Below are 21,858 nucleotides of genomic sequence, written 5' to 3' on the forward strand. Positions count from 1 at the left end.
TGGTACCAAACTCCTTCTGTCAATGCATTCTGCAAAATTGTTCCCTTCAGGACGCTTTCAATATCTTACACGTTTGATATACATTTTAACTCTGTTTGAGAATTCTTTTAAATTAACAATGAAGTTACAGTTTAATAGTTTTTACTTACACTGATAGGATCCAGAATCTTTACTGCTGCCAGACTTCCATCTTTCTTATTGGCAACCTTATAGACTTTACCGTAAGTGCCTTTCCCAATAGTCTCTATAATTTCCCAGGTATCTGAGGGATCAGCTAATGATTCTAGTCCAATCATACTGGAATTATATTGAAACAATCCATACAATGGCTTCCTGGAAAACAAAACAGACACACATACAGTGGGAAGCCCTAAGTCACTCTGTACTAAAGAAGGATCTTATGATAAAGAAATCAAATATTGTCCTAATTTGAGAAGAAATACAATCACAAATTAAAACCAGACAGAAAGATAAGATCACTAAATGAAGGAATGGAAAGAAAGCTCTTTCCACTTCTTTTTACTTACTTTGCTGTATGTATTATTTGCCTCAAACATTGCGCCATACACTGCATCATTCTGAACACATTTTAACAAGTTCTGACAAAATCTGATCCCTCCCTCTACTGCACGCTCTTTCAATGGACATTTTACACAATCGGTTTAACACGGCTCATGAAATGAGGCCCTATTTCTTGTGCATTAAAAAGCCATGTCATGCTTTTAACCTATTTTTGTCTAATGCTCCTTAACAATTGCCAGACAGGCATTCAGTAGGTATAACACCTCATCATATCTGATATATCTACAACAGGGCTATGTATAACTAGTTTAATAAAAGTTAAAACTGGGTTGGCTGTTATCATAAAATACAAACTAACCTGGTAATAGGCAACAGGTACACCACTAGGGTGACATTCATCACTGGAGACGTTTCTCAACAATTGCACTTGTCTCTCTCTCTGTATTTCAGTAGAGTGTGTTATGGTCAGCTACACTGGCTGACTGCACCTCCACCTTTAGGAGATCTCCTGGTCAGGGGAGTCATTTCCCCAAACACTCCTGAGTGGTGTATGGATCACTGCAGCCTACGCAAAGGGCTCCTTCCCACCCTTGGAATTACACAGATGGCAAGTTCTGGTGATTAGGAAAATGACAATACCATTTTAGGATTTCATTTCAAGTAGTGAGAACCTAGATCTTGCCCCTGAACTGGAATTAGAGAAAGGAAAGATGAAGTTTAAGATGAGATTAACTTAACCTTCTTATATAACTCATCATTAGGGAAGCTGACTGGTTTATGGCTTCTCTAAGAAAGAATATTATTTGCCCTTTTGGTAGCTGTCAGTAGGTAGACCACTTCAGCTACCTGTACACTTTAGGAGATGTAAAGTCTGCGATCCATGAACAAACCGAAGGAGAAAAATAAGAAAGTGATCTTGACAAAAGCAATTGAAGACAACACCATTGCTGACTGCAAAAGCTCTTGATTTTTGGAGATGGATCAACTAGGTTCTCAAACATACACTTGAATTTTAAGGTTTGAGCCATTCCTTTCTAAGCATATCTGATATCTGCAAACCTGCTTGAAATAATTTTAAAAACCTGCTGCCTTATTCACCTCTTCACCATTTCCAGCATCAGTGACAACTATCTGGCGTGAGAAATTTAGTCAGAAAGAAATGTGAGCTTGGCTGGGGAAATTGATACATTAATAAGGAATGAAGCAGCAGCTCTTCAATCTAATTAAAGAAATAATTGTGCTTTCTGTTCATGATAGAGAAGAAAATAACCTGTGTGCAAATTCACATGCGGTGCAGGTCTCTATAGCAATATTCATGATGGAAGCATGTGCATAAACATTTGCATGCTTTGTTCCTTTCTAGAAGAAATTTTTAAATTCCTTTACACCCTAAGACAAAACGTTTACATGTTGTTAAAGTAATTTACCATATAGCAGGCTCAAAACATGGCTGCTACCAAAGTCAGGTTAGAAGAACTATAATATTTTTTTAAACAATGGCAGGCAGATTTAGAGAAAACCTCTATTTCCCTCCTTGGTTAAAACTGTATTTGCACCGAAGATGGTGCCAAATAACGTATCAAATTGCTTTGAGAAGGAAAAAGGAGGGAAGGGGGAAAAAAAAGCGAGAGTCAATGTCATCTATCTGTTGTGGTCAATAATGTAAGTCATTAGGACAGTTTCTCACTACTTGGATCCAATACAGCATGCTGCAAATAGAGAACAGTATTCTGAACACATACAGTTAGCACCTCAACAGAGAAGCGGGTCAGGTGCAAGACTTCTCTGAAATCAGTGAACAGACTGTACTACATGCACTGAAGACAGCAGCCACAGACATGTAGCTCCTGATAAGCCAATCTTAAGAGCAAGGTTTGCTTGCAGGGTGTGGGGTGGTGGTGAATACAAACATAAATTGGAACAGTTCCATCTAAGGTTAAAAAAAAACCATATTAAACGTGTGATTTTAATGCTTTAGGAGAAATGCTACAGATGTTCATGTGCAAAGAAACAGAGAAGAATAGACTGCAAACAGCTTTGATGCAACCTTACAAAAAAAATAAAAAGGAAAAAAAAAAGACTGATATTTATTTCACTGTCACTATAACAACTACCCTATCACACAGATTGTCCAGAAAATGACGCATGGCACTCTTTGTACCGATGTAATATTATGATGCCTCCCTCCAAGCAGCTGTTGTGGATAAGTATGTTTTTCCTTAAAACAAAACAAAACAATCTAGTGTCATTGCCTGCTTTTGTTCTGATTAATAAGTAACCCTTAAATTGGTATCTCCAAATTTTCAAAATACATTAACATTTCTTTATACCAGAAGACAACATTGACAAAATAAAATCTAACACAAAATTGTTACAGATGCAGTCCTGGTGGAAGATTGAAGAAAAATTTTAGTGAGTGAGCACTTCTATGCATTGTGATAACAAGGTAGCATTTACAGGTAGCATGTTTATGAATTACATGGAATCAGATTTGCCAAATATGTACAATAAACCTCTTCTGCTTAACTAAAACAGCCTCTTCTTGAACTCAAGCAATACATATCTAAATGAGGTTCCACATCTGCCATCAGTGAAAGTGCCCATTGCACGCAATGTAGTAACACGACATTCCTATGACAGATGTGAATGTTTTACATTACAAAAAAGCAAAAGAACAGTATCTGCTATTATCTTCAATTTTGTAAAATCTGGACTTTTTTATAAACACAAAATGTAAACATTAAAGGAAAAAGCTGAAGTTGTAAAGTGAATTTCTGCTTTTCTTTTTCTATTTCCTGATTTGCTGAGCTTCAGAAAATAAAATGCATACAAGGACTGCTATTTACTTTTTATTTCTACAGTGAAAAGTTACATATGAATGCAACCACTTTTACAACCACCCTGTATTCAGAAGACCTTAACACTAAAATGCTGAAGCTGAAATTTCTTTAGGAAGAAATTTCTCCTTTCACTCCCCCCACATCAGGCCTGAGACCTCTCTGGGCTTTGAAATGATGTACAGAGAGTGGCTTCTAGCTATGAAAAAACTTAGCAATGCCCTTCCCAGAGGGAGCCTCAACCTATTAGAGACCTACTGATTACAAGCATTTCATGATTTCTGCCACCAGCTGGAGAAAACTTCTCAGTAGTTAAATCTGATCCATGCAGGCAAGCAAAACAACCCACACCAGATGCTGAAAAATTACACTTTGGCAATTAACTCTACTGGATGGGGAACATCTTACACAAAGCTATTTGGGACTGCACACACTTACGCTATTTGAGGAATGACTACATGCTATCAACAAGCCCATAGCACTCTACCAAACCCTGTTTTGCACACTTGGGAAGAGACAGAATGCAAAGCAAAAGTAAGGCCAAATTGATGGAGTCTAGTCAAACTGCTCTCAGGCTGAAATAGGGGCAAATAGCATGACTACTTTTTAAAAGCAGAGATAATATACTAACTTAAAATAAATCTTGTAAAAGTTGACCAACAAAGACAAACAATAGGGTAAGGCAAAAAATTAACAGGCTTCAGCCATTGACAGAGTTTCTTTCACTTATCCATGAAAAGAGATATTCTCCATCAATGAAGTAAATTTCATGGGTTTCTTTGTAACACCTGGATTTTTCTATTTTGAAAATTTTTAACAGCCAGAATAAATTAAGTCAGACCAGGCATGACAGACTAACTTAGATGGCAGTAAGGCAAACGTGCAAATAACATTTATCTACATTTAAAGAAAATATTTCTCTGTAAGATCAACATTAGAATCAATGACTACATTTTATCACCCCGTAACAGTATCCCTACGACAAACAGGCTACATGTATTGTTTGATATAAAATATAATGTAAAAGAAATATGAGTTACGGACAGCGCACAAATCATTTTCCCCTCTGTGAACTACAGCCTTCCAATTGTATTCCATGGCTCTAAACAACAGCCTCAAAATAGCCATCTGGAAAATCATGTGGTATCCTAGAAGTTCTACTGTGATCTTCACCTACGTTGTGAAAACAAAACAAAACCCCCAAACCCTATATAGGATAACTACATGCAGATTTTTTTATTATATAATTACTTCTGGAATAAAATCAACAACTTTTTCTTACAAACTTATTATCACAGTTATCTTTCTCAGAAATTATAGGGACAAGAGGGACTCATAAGCAAGAAAAACAGTGCCAGAAATAGCTTTATAATTACTGTTCTATTTTCAGTACTGCCTTACTCAACTTCTACGCAACAGTGATTTGCCTATTGCCTTCCAACACGCACCCTTTTCTAGCTCACAGTAAATTGGGACATCCATAGAGGTTTTGAAATTAGTAAAAGCCTCACTCCAGCCTGGTGCTTTCTAAGAGTCATGGTATACAGTACTAGACAGTTTTGAATTCTAATATAGCTGGTAGGGACAGACAGGGCAATACCAGTCAATACTAGTGAAACAAAATTGATCATACTGTTTCCATATGAACAATTCATGCACAGGGCTAATTTTTGCAATGTTCTATTTGTCTAACCCCTCTTGTCTGTCTTGTGAAACAGCTGGCTTATACTCTTCTGGCATCTACACTTACTGTGGAAGAATAAGAATGTCATATTCAAAATGAAGGTATTGCACTATTTGTAGGGAGCTCAATATTGCTTCCATACTAAATGAATAACTCATAGATAGAAGAATTCAGAAGGTAAAGTTGACATTATCAGCTATGGCTTCACCCAGCCATGACCACCCCTATTCTGCTGGCTAGTAATGGTCACACCCAGACAGTTACCTAAGAATCAATTGTTAGAGGAATTAATGAACCACCAAAAGGCACAAGAAAATCAGTAGTCAGAGCAGCTTCCTCTGCTAGTCTCCTCCTGCTGTTTCTCACTGGCTAGGTTAAAACAAAGAGGATGTCAATATCTTGAAATGAAGCATACAGAAGAATCCATCAACACACCATCCTATAACTGTTCTCAGTCGGTCTCAGAAAGAGAGACTGCAGAACGCCATGTGCATAGTTCTTTCCAGAATAAAGGTCAGTGATGAAAGGAGATGAAGGAGAAGGATAAAAGTATGTTAAAAAGCTGCTATTGATGCTATACAACTTACAAACAAAAAGAACCATACTTTAACTGATCTCATCATTTCACTAGGCCAACATAAGGGAAAAATAGGACAATCGGGAATAGGACTGCTCTTATTTTAGATGAAAGGTAGATCCCTGAAAACACTCCTGCTAAATTCAGTTCACAGAACAAGTCTGCTGAATATACAAACCATGAAACTGACTCTGTCGGGGTTCAAGATGGAGAGGATATAACTGGGAAACATGTTCTCCCTTCCCACGTACTCCAACTTAAACTTTTTTAACTTTTTACTAATAGTGCCTACGTACACTCTCTTTCTCTACAGAAATCTTTTAAATTCAGGAATATCTTTGTTACTTCCTTTCCTTCTGCTTTCTTTATATGGATGGACTAGATAATCTAAGCTTTTAGACTTGTAATATCAGCCACAGGACCAGAATAAAGTGATAACCAGTGGCAATGGATTGTGTTCAGATGCTAGTTCTGAGGAAAGGGTTGTGAATGTTTGCTGTCTTGTCTTGTCTATGCTTCCAGTTCATCACAGCATGAAACACAACCCCATTCCTAGGATCAACCATAATAAACTGCCCACAAAACAGCTACTGACATCATGGCAGAGAAATCTAAACATCACCTCCTCTAGAAATAAAGAGAAAAAACAACTTGATTTTTCAACACCTTAGTCAAATGGTGACAATTTCACACCACCACTCCTAAACCAGTTCCGAACCACAAACATTTGTAAGATTATAATCTTAATTCCAATTCTTGGATCAAATGTTTGAGTCTAAACCAGAAAACTCTCTATTAATATCCTGGAAAATGCATGGTAGGAAATATGTATGTGCCTAGTCCAGACAACCCAGTTGCATGTTTTCATTTAGATTCATTGCATCATAATCTGTTGCATTACAAATTGTTGTAAGTAAACTCTTACTGCACCCTTATATTTATGAGTAAAGCATTAACCTTTGTCCAATAATGATTGATCATTTATGTATTGTTCATATAAATCAAACAGAAGACTACTCTGGGTGGGCAAATACATCCTCACGATCAGCCAGCTTCATAAACAAACAGATATAGGATGCATGTAGGCAAAGGTAAAGTACAGCTTGGCCCCTGACCAGCTCCCCTGCAAATCTAATGCTCTTCTTACTGGATATGCATTTTCAGTCTTTCCTGAAGGCCTGTGTCAGATCAGGAGGCACTGCTGACTCTGTTGCTTGGTGACAAAGAAGTTATTTTACTCCAGAACTATTTAGCACCTCATCCTGCAACTCCCAAGCAAGCGCCACACAGTCTTGATAAACTTCGATCTTCCATGGGGTCCAGGTAACACTACTAGCATCTTGGGTCCTTCATAACTGCATCTCCCTCAAAAATGAGGTTTCTTCTGCTTCACAGGAATTCATTCTGAAGTTGCTTCTCTCTTACCACAGACGCATGGCTTCGTGTCATCTGCTCTCTACAACAGTCATACCAGTTTGCTTCATCTCAAGCCATTTTCTAGTTGAATGGGACTTGGAAACAGTGTAATATTAGCTTTAAAGAGATCTGCTTAACATGCACAGAATGGTGCCATGCACTTTAAGTTAAATTAAAGACTGCCTCAATCTACTGCATAATCAAGAACAGAACAAGCAACCACTGGGGTTTTCTAGAGTAGGAAGGTCTTAAAGATGAGGGTGAACTCAAGCCACTCTTTTTTTAATAAAAATTATCACTAATACTTCAGAAATTTGCTTAGTGCTTTGATTCTTCTATCTGATCTTCATTGATGTCAATGTTATTATATTAGTAATCAAATTTATTTCTGTTAGAATCATTCAATCCCACTCATTTTCATAGGATTTCATAGATACAACATGCTTTATTCTGGTCTACCATAGCTGAACTTCTCTAATTGAATATGCACAAAAGTTGAAATGTAGCTAGAGTGAAAAGATTTGTAAACAGTAATTCACAAAACTAAGAAAGCCACAAAGCAACTTGTTTCATGAGCAGTGAAACTAATGAATTTGATAAATCTGCATCATTTTCATTTCCTACCATCATAATAATTATCATTCTTTCTTTCCTCTGATACCCCCAAAAGACAATCTCTGCTGTAGCTAAGCTGGAATTGTTAGCACATGAATGGAACAACCAAAGCGGAATGTATCAAGGACAAAATTCAACCTGTATCCCCCTCAGAGGGGACACTGCTTATGGTTCATTCTTCTAGCCTGACACAGATTTTTATGAAAATTGTAGGAACTTATTTATTTGGGGGATTTCTACTTCTCTGTCAAATCTGGATGCAATCTGCTGTGAGAAAGCATTTTCTCACAAAACTTCAAAAGACTGTTTCACTAAGGTTCAACATAAATATCCTAAGATCAATGTTGACATTGGAAGTTAAGCAAAAAAAATGGTCAAGCCAAGGCATATAAAGATTGCATGATTCTCAGAGATGACTACTAAAGCAAACCTGCACTTCTCACTAACATGCAAGAAATATATTTTTCTTTTGTTTTCACAAAATTACCAAAATGTATTATTAACGGAAAAATGACACTTCCAAGGTTTCTGGGAGGTACTGTGTATTTAAGAATACCTATAATGGAAGCTGAGAAAATTGTATTCAGTGATGAAAGACTGAACGTTTTGCTGAGATTCAAATTATTGAAAAAAAATCACTTCCTGCATATGGTAAACCAAGTATTTTTGCAGAGTTGTCTTATCCTGGGAGGTAAAGGGTACCTTGCTACTAACATAGAAATCAACAGAAACTTCTAGTGAAGTTTTGAGTACCACTGAAAATAAAGCCCCTGATCATTCATGAAGAACTATAATACATTTCATTTGTTTGACCACTAATTAATCAGTTCTGTATCTACAACTCTGAGGGCCAAATGTTGAATAAAATTATGTACCTAGTCAGTTACCATGATATAGTTCATAATTATTACATTATAAACGTAACAGTGAAAACCAGAAAGACCCAAAAACTATTAAGCAGAAATTATTATCCAAGACCAGATCCAAATATCTGAAAGCCAGTTAAGATCAACAACTCAAACAGGAAGTTCTGATCAGTGGCATTTCTATTGCAAAAATGCTATTTATATTAGCCATCTAAATAGAATTCCAACAAGCAAAATACACTAAAGCAGTTACAAATGACTAACAACTAACACATCAATTTCACCTCAGGCTGGGAACTCAATGCTAAAATGAAGTTTATAATCCCATGAGCCCATTCAGTTATAAACTGTAGGTGGCAAATCAAGTGACTACAAGCTACAGTCCCCGTGTGTGAAAAATCAATACCTGAGAAGGTTTTCTCCGCCTCCTTTGTCAGCAATTTAACAGCACAAACAAAATGCATGTGTTAGTGCTAAAATGGAAGGATGAAGGGCTATAACAGATGACCCTTAGACCAAAACCAGGCTCTCCACTGCAGTCTAATCAGAAAAGCTTGATATGCTTTGTGTACAGATGAGGAAAAAGAAATCTAAGACAGACGTAGGATAAACCTGGGAAGAAAATAACTGCAAACTTGCATTAGTGACTTATTTTCTGAAACCAGCTTATCTTATATTGGATTTTTGTCCCACTAAGGATATTGGAATTCTTCAGGACTAAGATAGCTTCCTTACAGGGAGCACTTTTACCGGCCAGTGTTGCACAGAACAGTGTGTTCTGCGTACTGGTTCTCATGCCCAGTACTAGATAGACAATGCAGTGCATGTTAGCTTAAGATGCTGTCATGAAGGGTACAGATAAACTGGTTCAATCCTAGCAGTCTCCCTTCGTTAATACTAAAGATCATTGTGACACTAATTGATCCTGAGCCTGATCTATTTATCAAGTCTTTTACATGCAGGAGCTGAAGAATTAAAGCCACTTAGTCATTCACAGGGAGTGAGCAACAACTGCTTAATTTTTTGAAGGGATCTTCCTATTGTTTCACAATATACCTTAATTGTATAATGTCATCAATCATAATTCATCACTACAGTTCTCCAGTATTACTTTTACAGCAGTTTTGTTCTAATGAGGATTTTTAATAAGAACACTCCTTTATCCAAAAGAAAAATAATAATAAACTGTTAACCATGATACAAAGAACATCTCTTAGTGCTGACAATGAATCTTGCTTAAGATGAAGTATTTTCATCAGCGAGCTAGTTGTTATGCATTACCAGCATGTGTGCAGTAGCCTAGCGTGACACCAATTTGCATAATTTCTCTTCTCTAACAGGCTTCAAAAATAATAATAGGCATACGAGATAGAATCCATTAATTTAAACTTCCTTCAGCAGCTATCTTCATGGAGCAGTTATCAAAAGAACCTTTAAAGAATTAAGTTTAATATATTACAAATGTATTATTCGGGTTATGCTATCCGGGCCTATAACCATCTAAGTTGAGTTCAGTAACAAAGACCAAGGCAAATCCACAAGCAATTGGCTTGACATCTTCCCAGCTGAAAAGGCTGACAGAAAGTGGCAGGACAATGCCAATGTCCACTGCTGCTCACAGTCAATTATTGAACTTGAAAATCAGTTAGGGATTTTGGGGTACAGATAGGTAAAAGAAAAGGACAGATAGTGATACACACAGAAGCTGCTGGGAGCTGTTATACCTGTATATGTTATTTAATAATGCCTTAATCTACAGAGAGGAACAAAAACAACTTCATTTTTTGCTGATCTGAACCCAAAAAAGACCTTACCATTTGTTAATATTTAAGGCAAGCAGAAAGATTAATGTGTTAGCAAACTCTGATGGGAAGCTAGTTTCAGGGAAAAAAAAGTGAAAATAGCTTTCCACAGTATAATAACTGATGGACCTTTTCTTGTCTTCATGACTTATGCATTTGTATATTCTGACTTACATAGCAAACAACACTGCTGCAGTAATCTGATTCTCTCAGGTATTCATCCGGCAAAAAGTCTGGCTTTGTAACTTCGAAGAGTAATTTAGACTTTGGTACACTTCACTGTACATTCTGATATATGGTCATCAATATGAAAGATCTGATTTGTCTTCATCGCACAAGGGAAGATGCTTGAAAAGTCTACACAATTTACGTATAGACCTAATGTCCACTAATACAAAAACACATTACCAAAGTACTCAGCTATCCCATTGAGGGAACAGGTACAAGCACCCCGGGAGAAACAACAGATGCCAATATGGACACAACCAAAAATTCTCAGAGCTTGCTCCTACCAGGTATTCCACACTGAGAAGCACTAATCAATTTCAGTTCCTACCGATTCAGGGGATTTAAGGGAGATTAACACCTCCAAGAACTGTGATCTTGCAGAGAGAACAATTTAATAACAGCAACAACAAAAAAATCGTCCATTAACTTTCAGAATAGAATTTAAACACGGAGTAAAATAACAAACTGGCCTCTTTTCCCAGATTAACTCTTGGGTTGCTGCAGATGCTCCTGAAGAAAGTTAAGAGAATGCCCAAACTTAATTTACAAAGAGAAAACATGACAGGTAAAGATGCTGTACCATGCATTGGGTACAGTAACTATGACCTGGAATAACCAGCCTTTAGCAGTTCATTAGCAGCTATTCAGTTTTCTTTTACATATTGTTCAGCTTATGGAACAGCTCTGTGTTCAATACTGTGGGCTTTCAGAACTTGAAAGAGGAAAACATTTTGTGATACCATTCCACAAACCAAAAAAAGAGAGAGAATAGATAATATACTTGTATGTCACCACGAGCAGCACAGAACTGAGAAATCAGTTAAGGCTTCCACCATAAAAGTAAGTATATTAGATTGTACACACAATATGAAGCAGGATCTACAGCACTATGTTTGCATTAAATTTTTAACAATGCTTTAACCTACAGACATTACATTCTATCACGTCATATAGCAATGGGTCATTTTTCCTCGGTGAGGGTACCCTCTGTGAATAACCCCAGTTCCTACCTCTCTGTTTAAGCAGAGAGCACCTACTAAAAAAGCAAAGCTTGAAGCAGACTAAAAGCATGATAAGCAAAACAGCAACTGACATAATCCATACAAGAAAGATATCTTTATATGGTATGAGTGATGTGGTGTAAGGATTTTACTGTCTTATTTTAGGATGCTCCTTTTACTAGATAGTATTATAAAGGCAGTTTACATTTCAAATACAATCCTAGGAGTTAGGAGAACTCAAGAGTTACTCTTGACTGTAACACACTTCCTGTACCGCAGAAATCATATTTTATACATGCTTCAGGTTCTCCGTTTACAAATTGGATGAACTAGTACCTTTCAATAGTAATACCTTGTATTGAAAGGTGTCTCCTACATAGGCATCCTCAGCTACATCTCTCTAAACATTACAGCAATATTCTGTTGCAATAGCCCTCACAGAAGTCTCATCAGCTGTCCCCAGGTAACAGTGCAGAGGCAACCCCGCAGATTGCTATGTTTGTAAGTGTCCCTTGAGGCTCAGAGCGTGTGCATTTTGGCTTCTCTTGTCGGACACGTGACTTTGTGGACCAGCTCAGCTAGCCACAGAGGTATGCTGGCAGCTTGTTCTCCAGTGCCTTGAAACCCTCTCTCAGAGCTCCACAATAAGGGTATTTTTAAAGATACATGTGAGGTGAAATAGATATATGCACAGACTTAACAGGGTTTCTGAAAACCCCTTTACTTTAGCTATCACAAGGAACATAAATAGTCAAAACAATAAACATCTTGTTTTAAGACTTCCCTGTCTCAGCTTCCTGACATCTCAAACTCTTTCAGCTTCTAACTCACTATAACCAGGAGTCCTCAAGCTCTTCTTTCAAGCCTGTGTCTTTTACTCTGAAACAGAGTTGCTCTCCCTTTCTAAATCATTCCTCCTAATCTCTGCAGCAAGCACCCTTTTTGTGGAAAAAGAGACTGATTTTCCTTTAAAATGACTGATAAGAATCCCTTTCCTTTCATCTTCTGGCCTTCCTTGTTAGGTGGTTCCTCTTCAAACCCACTATGTGACCGAAACCTCCCACTGAAGTCTAGCCTCCCAGTTTAAGTTTAAAGCTTGATAACTGGCTTGTCACACGGAGTATTCAATCCTTTATTTGATGCCATTCACTCATCAAAATTTAATTTTTCCTCTTTGTTAGCTTTTGGCAAGTGCAAAGTTTATTTCAACCAACCTACAGGAGCAGAAGTACAACAGACAAGGCAAATACACCCCCATTCAAAATGATGCTTGTAGTCTGACAGACGTACACACAGAAACTTCCCAATATCAAACAGAAACCATATATTGTATATAGATTCCCTAAATTGTCCCAACTGTCAATATACTTATATTATATGCACATTTCTGTAAATAGATTTTCTCACATCACTACTATTCACACAATGGAAGGTTTGTTACCCAGCTTAGAACAGCAATGGTTGCACCAAAAGATACTCACTTGAGGGTGTTCCAGCAAAAACAATATATTGTGCTGCTTTTTTAGAAATTGCCATATCTGATTTATATCCTTGTGGTATCAATTGTACAGAGGTAATTTTCTATAATGAATTATTTATTTCTTGTTGTAATCAGACACCTGAGATAGTAATAAATATTTATATGTCCAGTTAATTCACTAATGAAAACTGAACTAATTCTAAAAATGGGATGTTATCTCAGAGGCATGCTGGCCTAACAGTCTGCTCAACCTTTACATTAGTGAAGGCAACCACCGTATGGGAAGCAACTAACAGGAGCTGGAAGAAACCTGATCTTGAAAGCTTGGTATAGGAATGGGCTACGGTAATAGGACAGAAGACTTTTGTGCGTACTCTAAAATAGTATCTCACTTTTCTCTAATTTCCCAATTTGTAAAATTTGTTATAACGTCCGCTACCCTGATACTCCTTTGCAATACTTGGGCTTCTCACTAGCATTCCAGAGAGATTTCCTCTTCAGCAATGGAAATGTCTCCTTCTTAGGCACTGAGCTATTGGCTTGTGCATTGGCCCGTGCAACTCCACTGTCCTTTACAGCCTCTAAGAAATGTTTTGGGCTGCTGGCTGCCTGAGAGTAGTTCAGTACCATCTATGGATTGCAAGGGCCTATGGGCACAAATTTCTCAAAGTTAGCTGGCTGTATTGATATCATCCCTCACTCAAACCAGGTCAACGTAAACGGCTAATAAAAGGATCTATTTACTACATCCACAAGGGATGACGCAGTTTACCAAGGTTTATAAAGTCACAAGAGAATGGAAATTAAAAGAAACAAGTGTACATCCATCTAGACTCAGATCAGCCTTGAAGGGTCTTCTTATCTAATAAACTCACAGCTCTTTTTCAGCTCTCATGCCCCTCACAGAAGGGAATCCTACTTTGGCAACCATTTTTGCTTTATAATCCATCCCCATCTCTGGGGCAGTTCACCTTTGTCCACTCCACTAAAACACAAACTACTAGTCATTTATCTAAGAAAGGAGTAATCCGTTCCTCCATCAAACTATTGCTTGCCACCTTCTGGAAAGGCTAATGGCTTTAGGCTGGATGTGAAGAGACTCACCTGCCCCATAACACACTTCAGTGATTATTCACATTTGGCTCAACTTTTCACAATCTGTTAGTCCATTGTGAAGCATAACATTAGCTGGGAAATGGTCAAACCTCAGAGACAAAGCCTCTCTATATGTTAACATTTAGATTTTTATATATTTGTTATGTTGTAAATTAACAACCATACTTTAAGCAGACACATAAATGGGATCAAGGCATGCGTCTCATTTAACTGTCTTTTAATAGAGGCTGCATGTGATAATAATGAATGTTGCTGGAGTTAGTTAGATACTGATTTAGCATGCAATCCTATTTTTGAGGGATGCTGTAACAAAGCATTTCCCAGGTAAGACTACAGATCCCTTGCCTAGTTCAGCCAGAACACAGGGGAAACACTGCTCTCATGAGTCTGGAAGCAGAGGTACTACTGCAAACACTAGGAAATAACATTACAGACTATGAACACTGCTTTCCTCTCATCACTACTGAGAAAGATCAGCCAGGAAAAGGCCACAAAGTACAAAGACTGGTGATTTTGAAACTGCAAATTCATATATCTTAGTGTCAAGGGCAAAAAAAAAAAATACCCCTCTGACAGGGACAGGTTAGAGAAAGCCATGTTCTGCTGGACTTGTTCTCTGAACAATAACTTTCTCTTTCAAGGACCTCAGACCTACAGTGATTTCAGAAATGATTCACTGGCCTCCTGGGCTCCAGGAACAAAAAAGGAGGAGGAAAAATGAGGTGTTGTAAACCACAGTTCATTCTGTATCTTCAACTACTGAATGCCAGTGAAAAATGAAGAAAAACTTTCAGATGACAGTCAGATTCTGAAGCAGCTGATGTATTTGCTAATTCAGATGTAAAAAGGAAGTACAGTGCAATGTCACAAAACCAGAAGGAATATGGTACTCCATGTACAAATGAAATCCATTAGAGGTTTGGTTTTATCTATGTGTACAAAGAAAACACTTAAAAAATGTGGTTGTCAAAAGATGAAAAGATAATCATGGAAGTTTATGCGTTAAATAAGTCCCTGATAAAAGATCTTACTGCGATCACTCGAAAGGAAACTACCGCAAAATCCAGAATTAATCCTTGACAAGGCAATTAGATTGTGTCAGCAACTGAAGTCATCCATGACTCTTATCTTGAGTGGGCTGTACTCTGACATAACAAAGCTGTTCAGGAATCCAAAACAGTAGGAGAAAACAGACCTGCAGCAGACAGGCATGTGAACTCTGACTCAAGCAAGATCAGCATGTAAAACTGCTTATCAACTGCAACAACCAGCACAGAATAATGCCCAGCACATGCAAAGAGGCAAAAGCAGCACAATGGATTACAGAATTTTGCAAAAAAGGGGGGAGCAGGGTGTGGACTCTTCATCACAACTGTTTACAGCTGAAAGGACATTATCTGATTTAACAAGTACTCTAAATTGCATTCTTAGCTGTTCCTTGTACATGTCACATCCCCAGTCTTTCAGCCTGTCACAAAGAGCACTCGCCTTCCAGCTCAGAGAGTGGATGAATTTTCTGTTCCAAATGCCTTTTCACAGATCGGTCAAAAGAAGGTGTACATTTCACAGCAGCCAGTTTGCTGCTATGAGGGAGTGTGAAACCAAGCACATTTTCTCAGCAGTGCTGCTGAACTCTGTGAAACTCTCAGCTGAGCAACCTTATGCCATCACAAATCACCATGCCACCACCTTTCGTCCAGCTATCAAACCAGCTAGTTTCTCTATATTACAACATATACATTATTACAGTCAGTCGTGATAGTCCTTCACCCCTGAAACTGGAAAGAGGCCAAACTACCACTAGTGAGAAGCAACTTACCCTACTTACATGAGTCACTGACGTACTACTTTAGTTTGTTGTCAGCTGACTTCTGCAGACCTTCCAAATCTTCTGCCAGCATATAAATTGCTTCCGTTCCCTGGACTTATGAAAGGAGCACCAGCAAGGGAGCTGCACTAACATCACCATCCTATTTATTATCAGTTGCTAAACTCAAGTCACTTTCTTTGACAAACACGGGTCCTTCCTCTACATTTGATGACAATATATATGATTTTCAATACAGCAATCAGTTTAGTTTTATAATCGTTTTTCACTGAGACAGTGGCCTTGCCACAAAACATGAGGCATCATATCAGATGCATTTTATAAGCAAATTCCCTACCTTTCAGCATATTCAAAATATTTGTTAGAAAAGAATGTAAGACCCACAGCTGAAAAATATCCTTTTAATTAAATTAATGGGGGATTTCCCCTATATAATTGCAAATGATTTCTTAACACTTTTCCACAAGTACAAAAGATAGGTGATTTTTAAATACTCTGTAACTTTTTAAAGATATACTCTTCTTTCTTGAACTCATTTTTAATCACAGGAAATTTTTTGAATCATGTACCATATCTACCATATTTATCACATTTCATAATCCTTCCTGGCTTGCCTCTCAGAGCCATTAATTCAATGCTCCATCTGCTACAGTTGCTCATACTGCAGGTGACATTTATGTTAGGTTTGTTTCCTCAGAAGAAAATGTATTAGCAAAGGTAGTCTGACAGATCTTTATATCCACTTCACAGGCTACACACAAAGTATAAAGATCATCCATGTAACTATTGACAGAAATGATGAGAGAACAAGCGAAGACAAGAAGATATGGACCAAACATGCCCTCTTCTTACAAGTGAGATGGAATTAATCACACCTATCATTCAGCCCTCCAGTAAGTTTAAAATATAGTGTGAAAAACATACAAGGAGACATGAAAACTGCCATCCCACTCTATACTTTTTACTACTCCTCCTGCTTAACGCACTCAGTCTCAGTTTATTCCCCACATATCCAGGAAAATGTCTATCCAAAATGGGCCTTTCAATATTTTTTTTCTTTTCCTTTCAGAACAGGTTTTATATCAATTCTTTAGAGCAAATGCAACCATGTAACAAATAGCTCAGTGACAGGTTGTCTGGACGTGCTACAAACATGACAGGATTGTCCCATGACAGAGGTGAAGTAACTGGATACTGGTTACATAGGTAGTATCTACACTGCCTAGCTGACATATTTAGAGATCAAGAACCTGAAGGAGAACAGCTTCAGCTCTCCCTATATCTCCAGGTTTTGCTGGCTAATCTCAAAGTTAATGTATTAAAAAGTATGTAATAACTGGCACAGGGAACTTTCCAATAATTTATCCTTTTTCTAAATAAAAGGGCAACTATACTGGAGAACAACTGTTAAAAAATGGTTTTTAAAACAAATGCCTTGATAAGATGACAGATCCTGCAAAATCTGGGGTGAGCTGCTGAGCATTTGAAAGCAAACCACTTTCTACCAGCCAGAGTCTTGGTGTGCTCAGTGGACTGACCCTCAGGCCTTCTTAACCCTACAGGGCAACCCTTTCTCTGGAAACCATTGCACCACACTAAGCTATTTCTCAATTTCCATTTTCTCTCTGTTTATGGTAATTCTTACTTTGTGTTAAAATTGACTGCCAATTAGATAATTTCAGATAAATTTACTCAGGAAAAAAAAGAAGGTGAGATCCTGAAGAAAGAAGTGTTTCTGAAACCTCTAGCCCTGCCTGTCTTTCAGGCCCAAATTAACTACAGTTCCCTTCTACCCTTCAGTTCACGCTAGGCTGGATAACAGAGAAGAGTAGAAGTAGGGAGACCGTGGAAGAGACGGGAACTAGCAACAGTATTGGTCACTAAAGAATAGTAGAACAAATTATTCCTATAGCTGAACTATCGTAAACCATTTCGCTCTTTCCCTGACATTTGCTCAATGCCTAAGCTGAGGATAGAAGTAACAGAGAACACTGAATCAGGAAACTCTCCACCTGGCAGAGTTTAGTAAAATTCTGCTTGCGCAAGGAAATATTTATGAAACAACAGATGGGATTTTTCTTTTTCCAAGTAGTAGTCAAACATAAAGACAAGATCCCCCTTGGGACCAGCATCACTCTTCTACTTCTATGCCTACCCAAGAAATCAAAAAGAGCAGAGCCAGCACTCTTTCAAGCAGTTTTAAGCAGCACTTCCTGTTGTTTCAGATTTCAATGCCAGGAAGAAAATTTTCCCTAAATATTCCTATCTTTGCCTTCATTATCCACAAAAAAAAGCCAGAGATGCCTCTTCCTTTTTATACCTAAAGAAGAGCTCAGCCTATTTTTGCATACAACACACCATTTCCATATGAATCTCAAATATGTATTTAGTGTCAGCCTTGCAGCTGGACTCAAGCAGCCAATGGTAAAACAAGTGCCCTCCCCCTTTGCAGGATACCTCCCCCACTGCAGGATATTATAAAGCCTTTACTGAAGCATTTACAGTATGCTGCTTATTAGTGACACAGAGTCCTCCTAAAGAATTGTTCTGCAAAAATCTTCTATCTCCTGAAAGCCATAAGTAGAAAACAGCACACCTGGAACAAGGAGATGCAGGATTGCAGTTAGCAAGCTCTATTTGAGACTTGCACACCTGGGTCTAAGTGCAAGAAAGAGGAAAGGCTGGGAAGACAGCAAAGATAAGGCACAATTGCATACCTACAAGTTCAGTACAGCCTCCGTGGTAGAGCTGAAACTGTGTCAAGGACAGAATAGAGGGTTTACTTGGTACTACGGCAATCTGATACACTTGGGCCTTAGGACAGCCTTACCAGAGCAGGTAGCGTTGCAGCACTCCAAGATCCTCCACCCAGTCCCCAAAACATTTATATATCTGCCAGTCACAAAGCATTTCGGAGAGGAAACCGTGGCATATAGTGCACATCACTGTGCATTCTATAGATATATCTATCTTGCAAAGACAGCTTTGTCAAGGACACAGGCATCTGCTGGCTAATAGGAGTCAAATCTTTTATATACATGGATAACTGCGTATCTCTGCAAAAATGTGCTAATCTAACTATATTTTGTCTTGCAAGAGTGAAGATCACCTTAGCGCGACAGTGCCAACTGTCTTGTCATTAGCTCTATTATCACAATGACTTAAAAAGAGCTACTCTTGTTACTATACACAAGAACCCCATGCAAGAACTTTTTTTTTTTTTTTTTTAAAGAGCTAACACTTAGATGTGTAAATCCTTAGTTGGAAACTGTGCTACCTACAGCATTAATATTCTCAGTGAACTGATTTTCCTTTTTAAAATTTTTGATAATGAAATCCCTGGGTTTCATTTCACAATAGGTTGACACTGACAGGGCCATGAATCCTGATGAGAAAGAGAGCTACCATTTTATTTTTTTGGCAAAGAACCCAAGCAGGAAAAAGTATACCATGAGTCAAGTCTTCAGACAGGAGTTATAACAAAAGTGGTACAGGCTACACTCTTCACAATCCATTCTTTCTTATAGTATCAAGGTTGTAAAAGCTTATTCCTCTTCCAATACTGTAGGCACTGCCCATCATCAAAACCATCAACACTAAAAACTCGTAACTCGACTAGCAGCTTTTAAGGTACAATTTATGACAATCACTCTTGAAGGAAGCTAACAGGTAAGGCCTGTAGAAACTAATCACTGTATTTTCTTTCAGAGACAAGGCTGAAGAGTTCCCTAATAAATATAACTAAGAATTTTACCAGTCACAGAGGTCATGTATGATGCCATGCATCACTCAGTTCAAAAGTCTCTCTCTAGCAAGTAGTTTCTGAATGTCAGTAGAAAGAGAACTGGCTGAACAAGCCCACAATCACAGGGGCAGTTCTACCCTTAGGGAACGCTCGTGAATGGAATTAACATTTCTAGTGCAACCTGAGTCAAATACAGCTGTGCTGCTACAAATGTATGAAGGCCACGTTGAGAAGCAACAACAGTCAGTAACTGTTATTTTTAATTACATGTTCTCAGTGAGTAACTTTATTTCACACTGTTCTTGGTGTTATGATGAAATCAGGAGTCAGCTATTTTGCCTAGCTTGATAGCTTTAATTTCATTACTTGAGAAAGAAAAAAGAAAAAGGTTAAAAAATACAGCTGCAAGCAGAGCAACACTTCACAGCTACTAGTTGCCCATCTGTAATATAATTATGACGCGTTAGCAGAATGAGACAAGGACTTATCTATTTTGTGGGAAGGAAGTCAGAACAACAAAATACATTTGTTTTTTCTCCAGGGTGCCATAGAAGATGACGTTTAAAAATTCTTTCTTACCTAATCCAGTTTGCTTCAGGACTTGCTGTGTTCTCAGCTGCTGCAACAACAAACATAAAAAGCAAAAGCTTGACAGCCTTCAAGACACTTGAGATCTTTGGCATTTCTCCAGCTGTTTCAAAGTAACAGGCTACCCAAGCTAACAGTTGTTGACATACATGAACCTGACTGCATGCATTATAGTTCTATTCCAAAGCTGATTAACAACAAAAGCGAGTAAGATGAAAAATTAAAGGTTGCATTCCTTACCTGACATAGCTCCTGTTGGCCATATGCTGGACTCAGCCAAAGGTACTATCTCTCTGAGCAATAAACCTAGAGTAGGTAAAGGCTGAATTATTAACAAGAACATGAGGAGGTCTCAAAAGCACATGATGAATGAAACAGAAATTCAAAACTTACAGTCTGATTTAGTTTGGAAAGGGAACTCAGAGAGTTTCCTGAACTCTTGCTCAATTGATCTATTTCAAACACTAAATGGCATATGGAAAGAAGCAGCACGATGCTTTATTACAATGCAGGGGAATGATGAACATAGTCCCTTAAACTGCCTTCATACCAGTCCGTTACAAAGTAGAATTTGGCTAAAATGGAAATATCTGGCTTTTATTATATGGTAGTTGTATACATTCCCATTCCACTGGTCACCTCTCTTTTCAGTCATTAACTGCTAATGTGCTTCCAACACTGTGTTTTGGCCGCCAGCTTTTTGTACCTAAGACCGTAGATGTGCTCTTCAAGCAACTTATAATTGCACTGATACAGTCTCCAAGTTCATACAGTATTTCAGGTTTAAAATTGGGTCATCCAATTAACTTTGAATATGGCATAGCACAGCAGGAATGAAATCTACGGATTTCTGGGCAAAGGCTGGAACTTCTTTTACATAACTTTGTGTCTTTTGATACTGCTGATAGCAATTAGAAAGTACCAACCAACATAAGAAACCTTGCCAGGATGAAAGGAAAAATTGACATTAATTTCTCCTCTCAAGAGAGAGTTTCCTAGTTCCTCTGTATTCTGTTCTGCAGAATTCTTATTATTACTTGCAATGCCATGCAGCAGACACTAATGATTAGGACAGCATTCAAAAAATGACGTTGTCTATTCGGGCACTTCACACTGCTCCACCTAAATGCTAGGTTCCTAATTCTAGGGGTGGGAGACACAGGACTCATATTAATTATTCAAATGTGAATATCCACATGGAAGTTGGACATTTAAACTGACATTCACAACAATGAGAAAGTAGGACCAGCATGTAGAGCCGGGAGGGGGGCATCACTCAGGAAAAGGACATATCTGAAACTCTGTCTGCATGGTGCCTCTGTGAAACTGGGACTGAGAGCCTTAACTTGCTTACTCCACTTAAGTACCTCCCTCCGCTTGGAATTCACCTTTCTTTCTTACACCTTGCTCTGAACTCCCTCCAGGTTTGAGTCTCAGGCAGCCAAAAGTCAAGTGGCTGGCTCTCACATTTAGACACAAAGGAAGATGAACAATTAGTTCCTGTCTTCTATGAATAAAACCCAGCTAAATACAAGGCAGGATGTATGTATTTA

The 21,858-nt window shown here is 38.1% G+C and overlaps 1 protein-coding gene across 1 annotated transcript in view; it reads right to left on the minus strand.

The window, feature by feature from the left end:
* Positions 1-20,346, minus strand: part of MYO3B (myosin IIIB) — a 200,858-nt gene extending 180,512 nt beyond the window's left edge. Inside the window, exons 1-2 of the mRNA XM_076340762.1 lie at positions 20,297-20,346; positions 150-333 (exon numbers count right to left, since the gene is read on the minus strand). Coding sequence (XP_076196877.1) covers positions 150-296 — 147 coding nt within the window. The 5' untranslated portion in view covers positions 297-333; positions 20,297-20,346. The remainder of the gene's footprint in view (positions 1-149; positions 334-20,296) is intronic.
* Positions 20,347-21,858: the final 1,512 nt, after the last annotated feature.

Source organism: Aptenodytes patagonicus, chromosome 6 (genome assembly GCF_965638725.1).
Source record: "Aptenodytes patagonicus chromosome 6, bAptPat1.pri.cur, whole genome shotgun sequence".
Classification (NCBI taxonomy): Eukaryota; Metazoa; Chordata; class Aves; order Sphenisciformes; family Spheniscidae; genus Aptenodytes; species Aptenodytes patagonicus.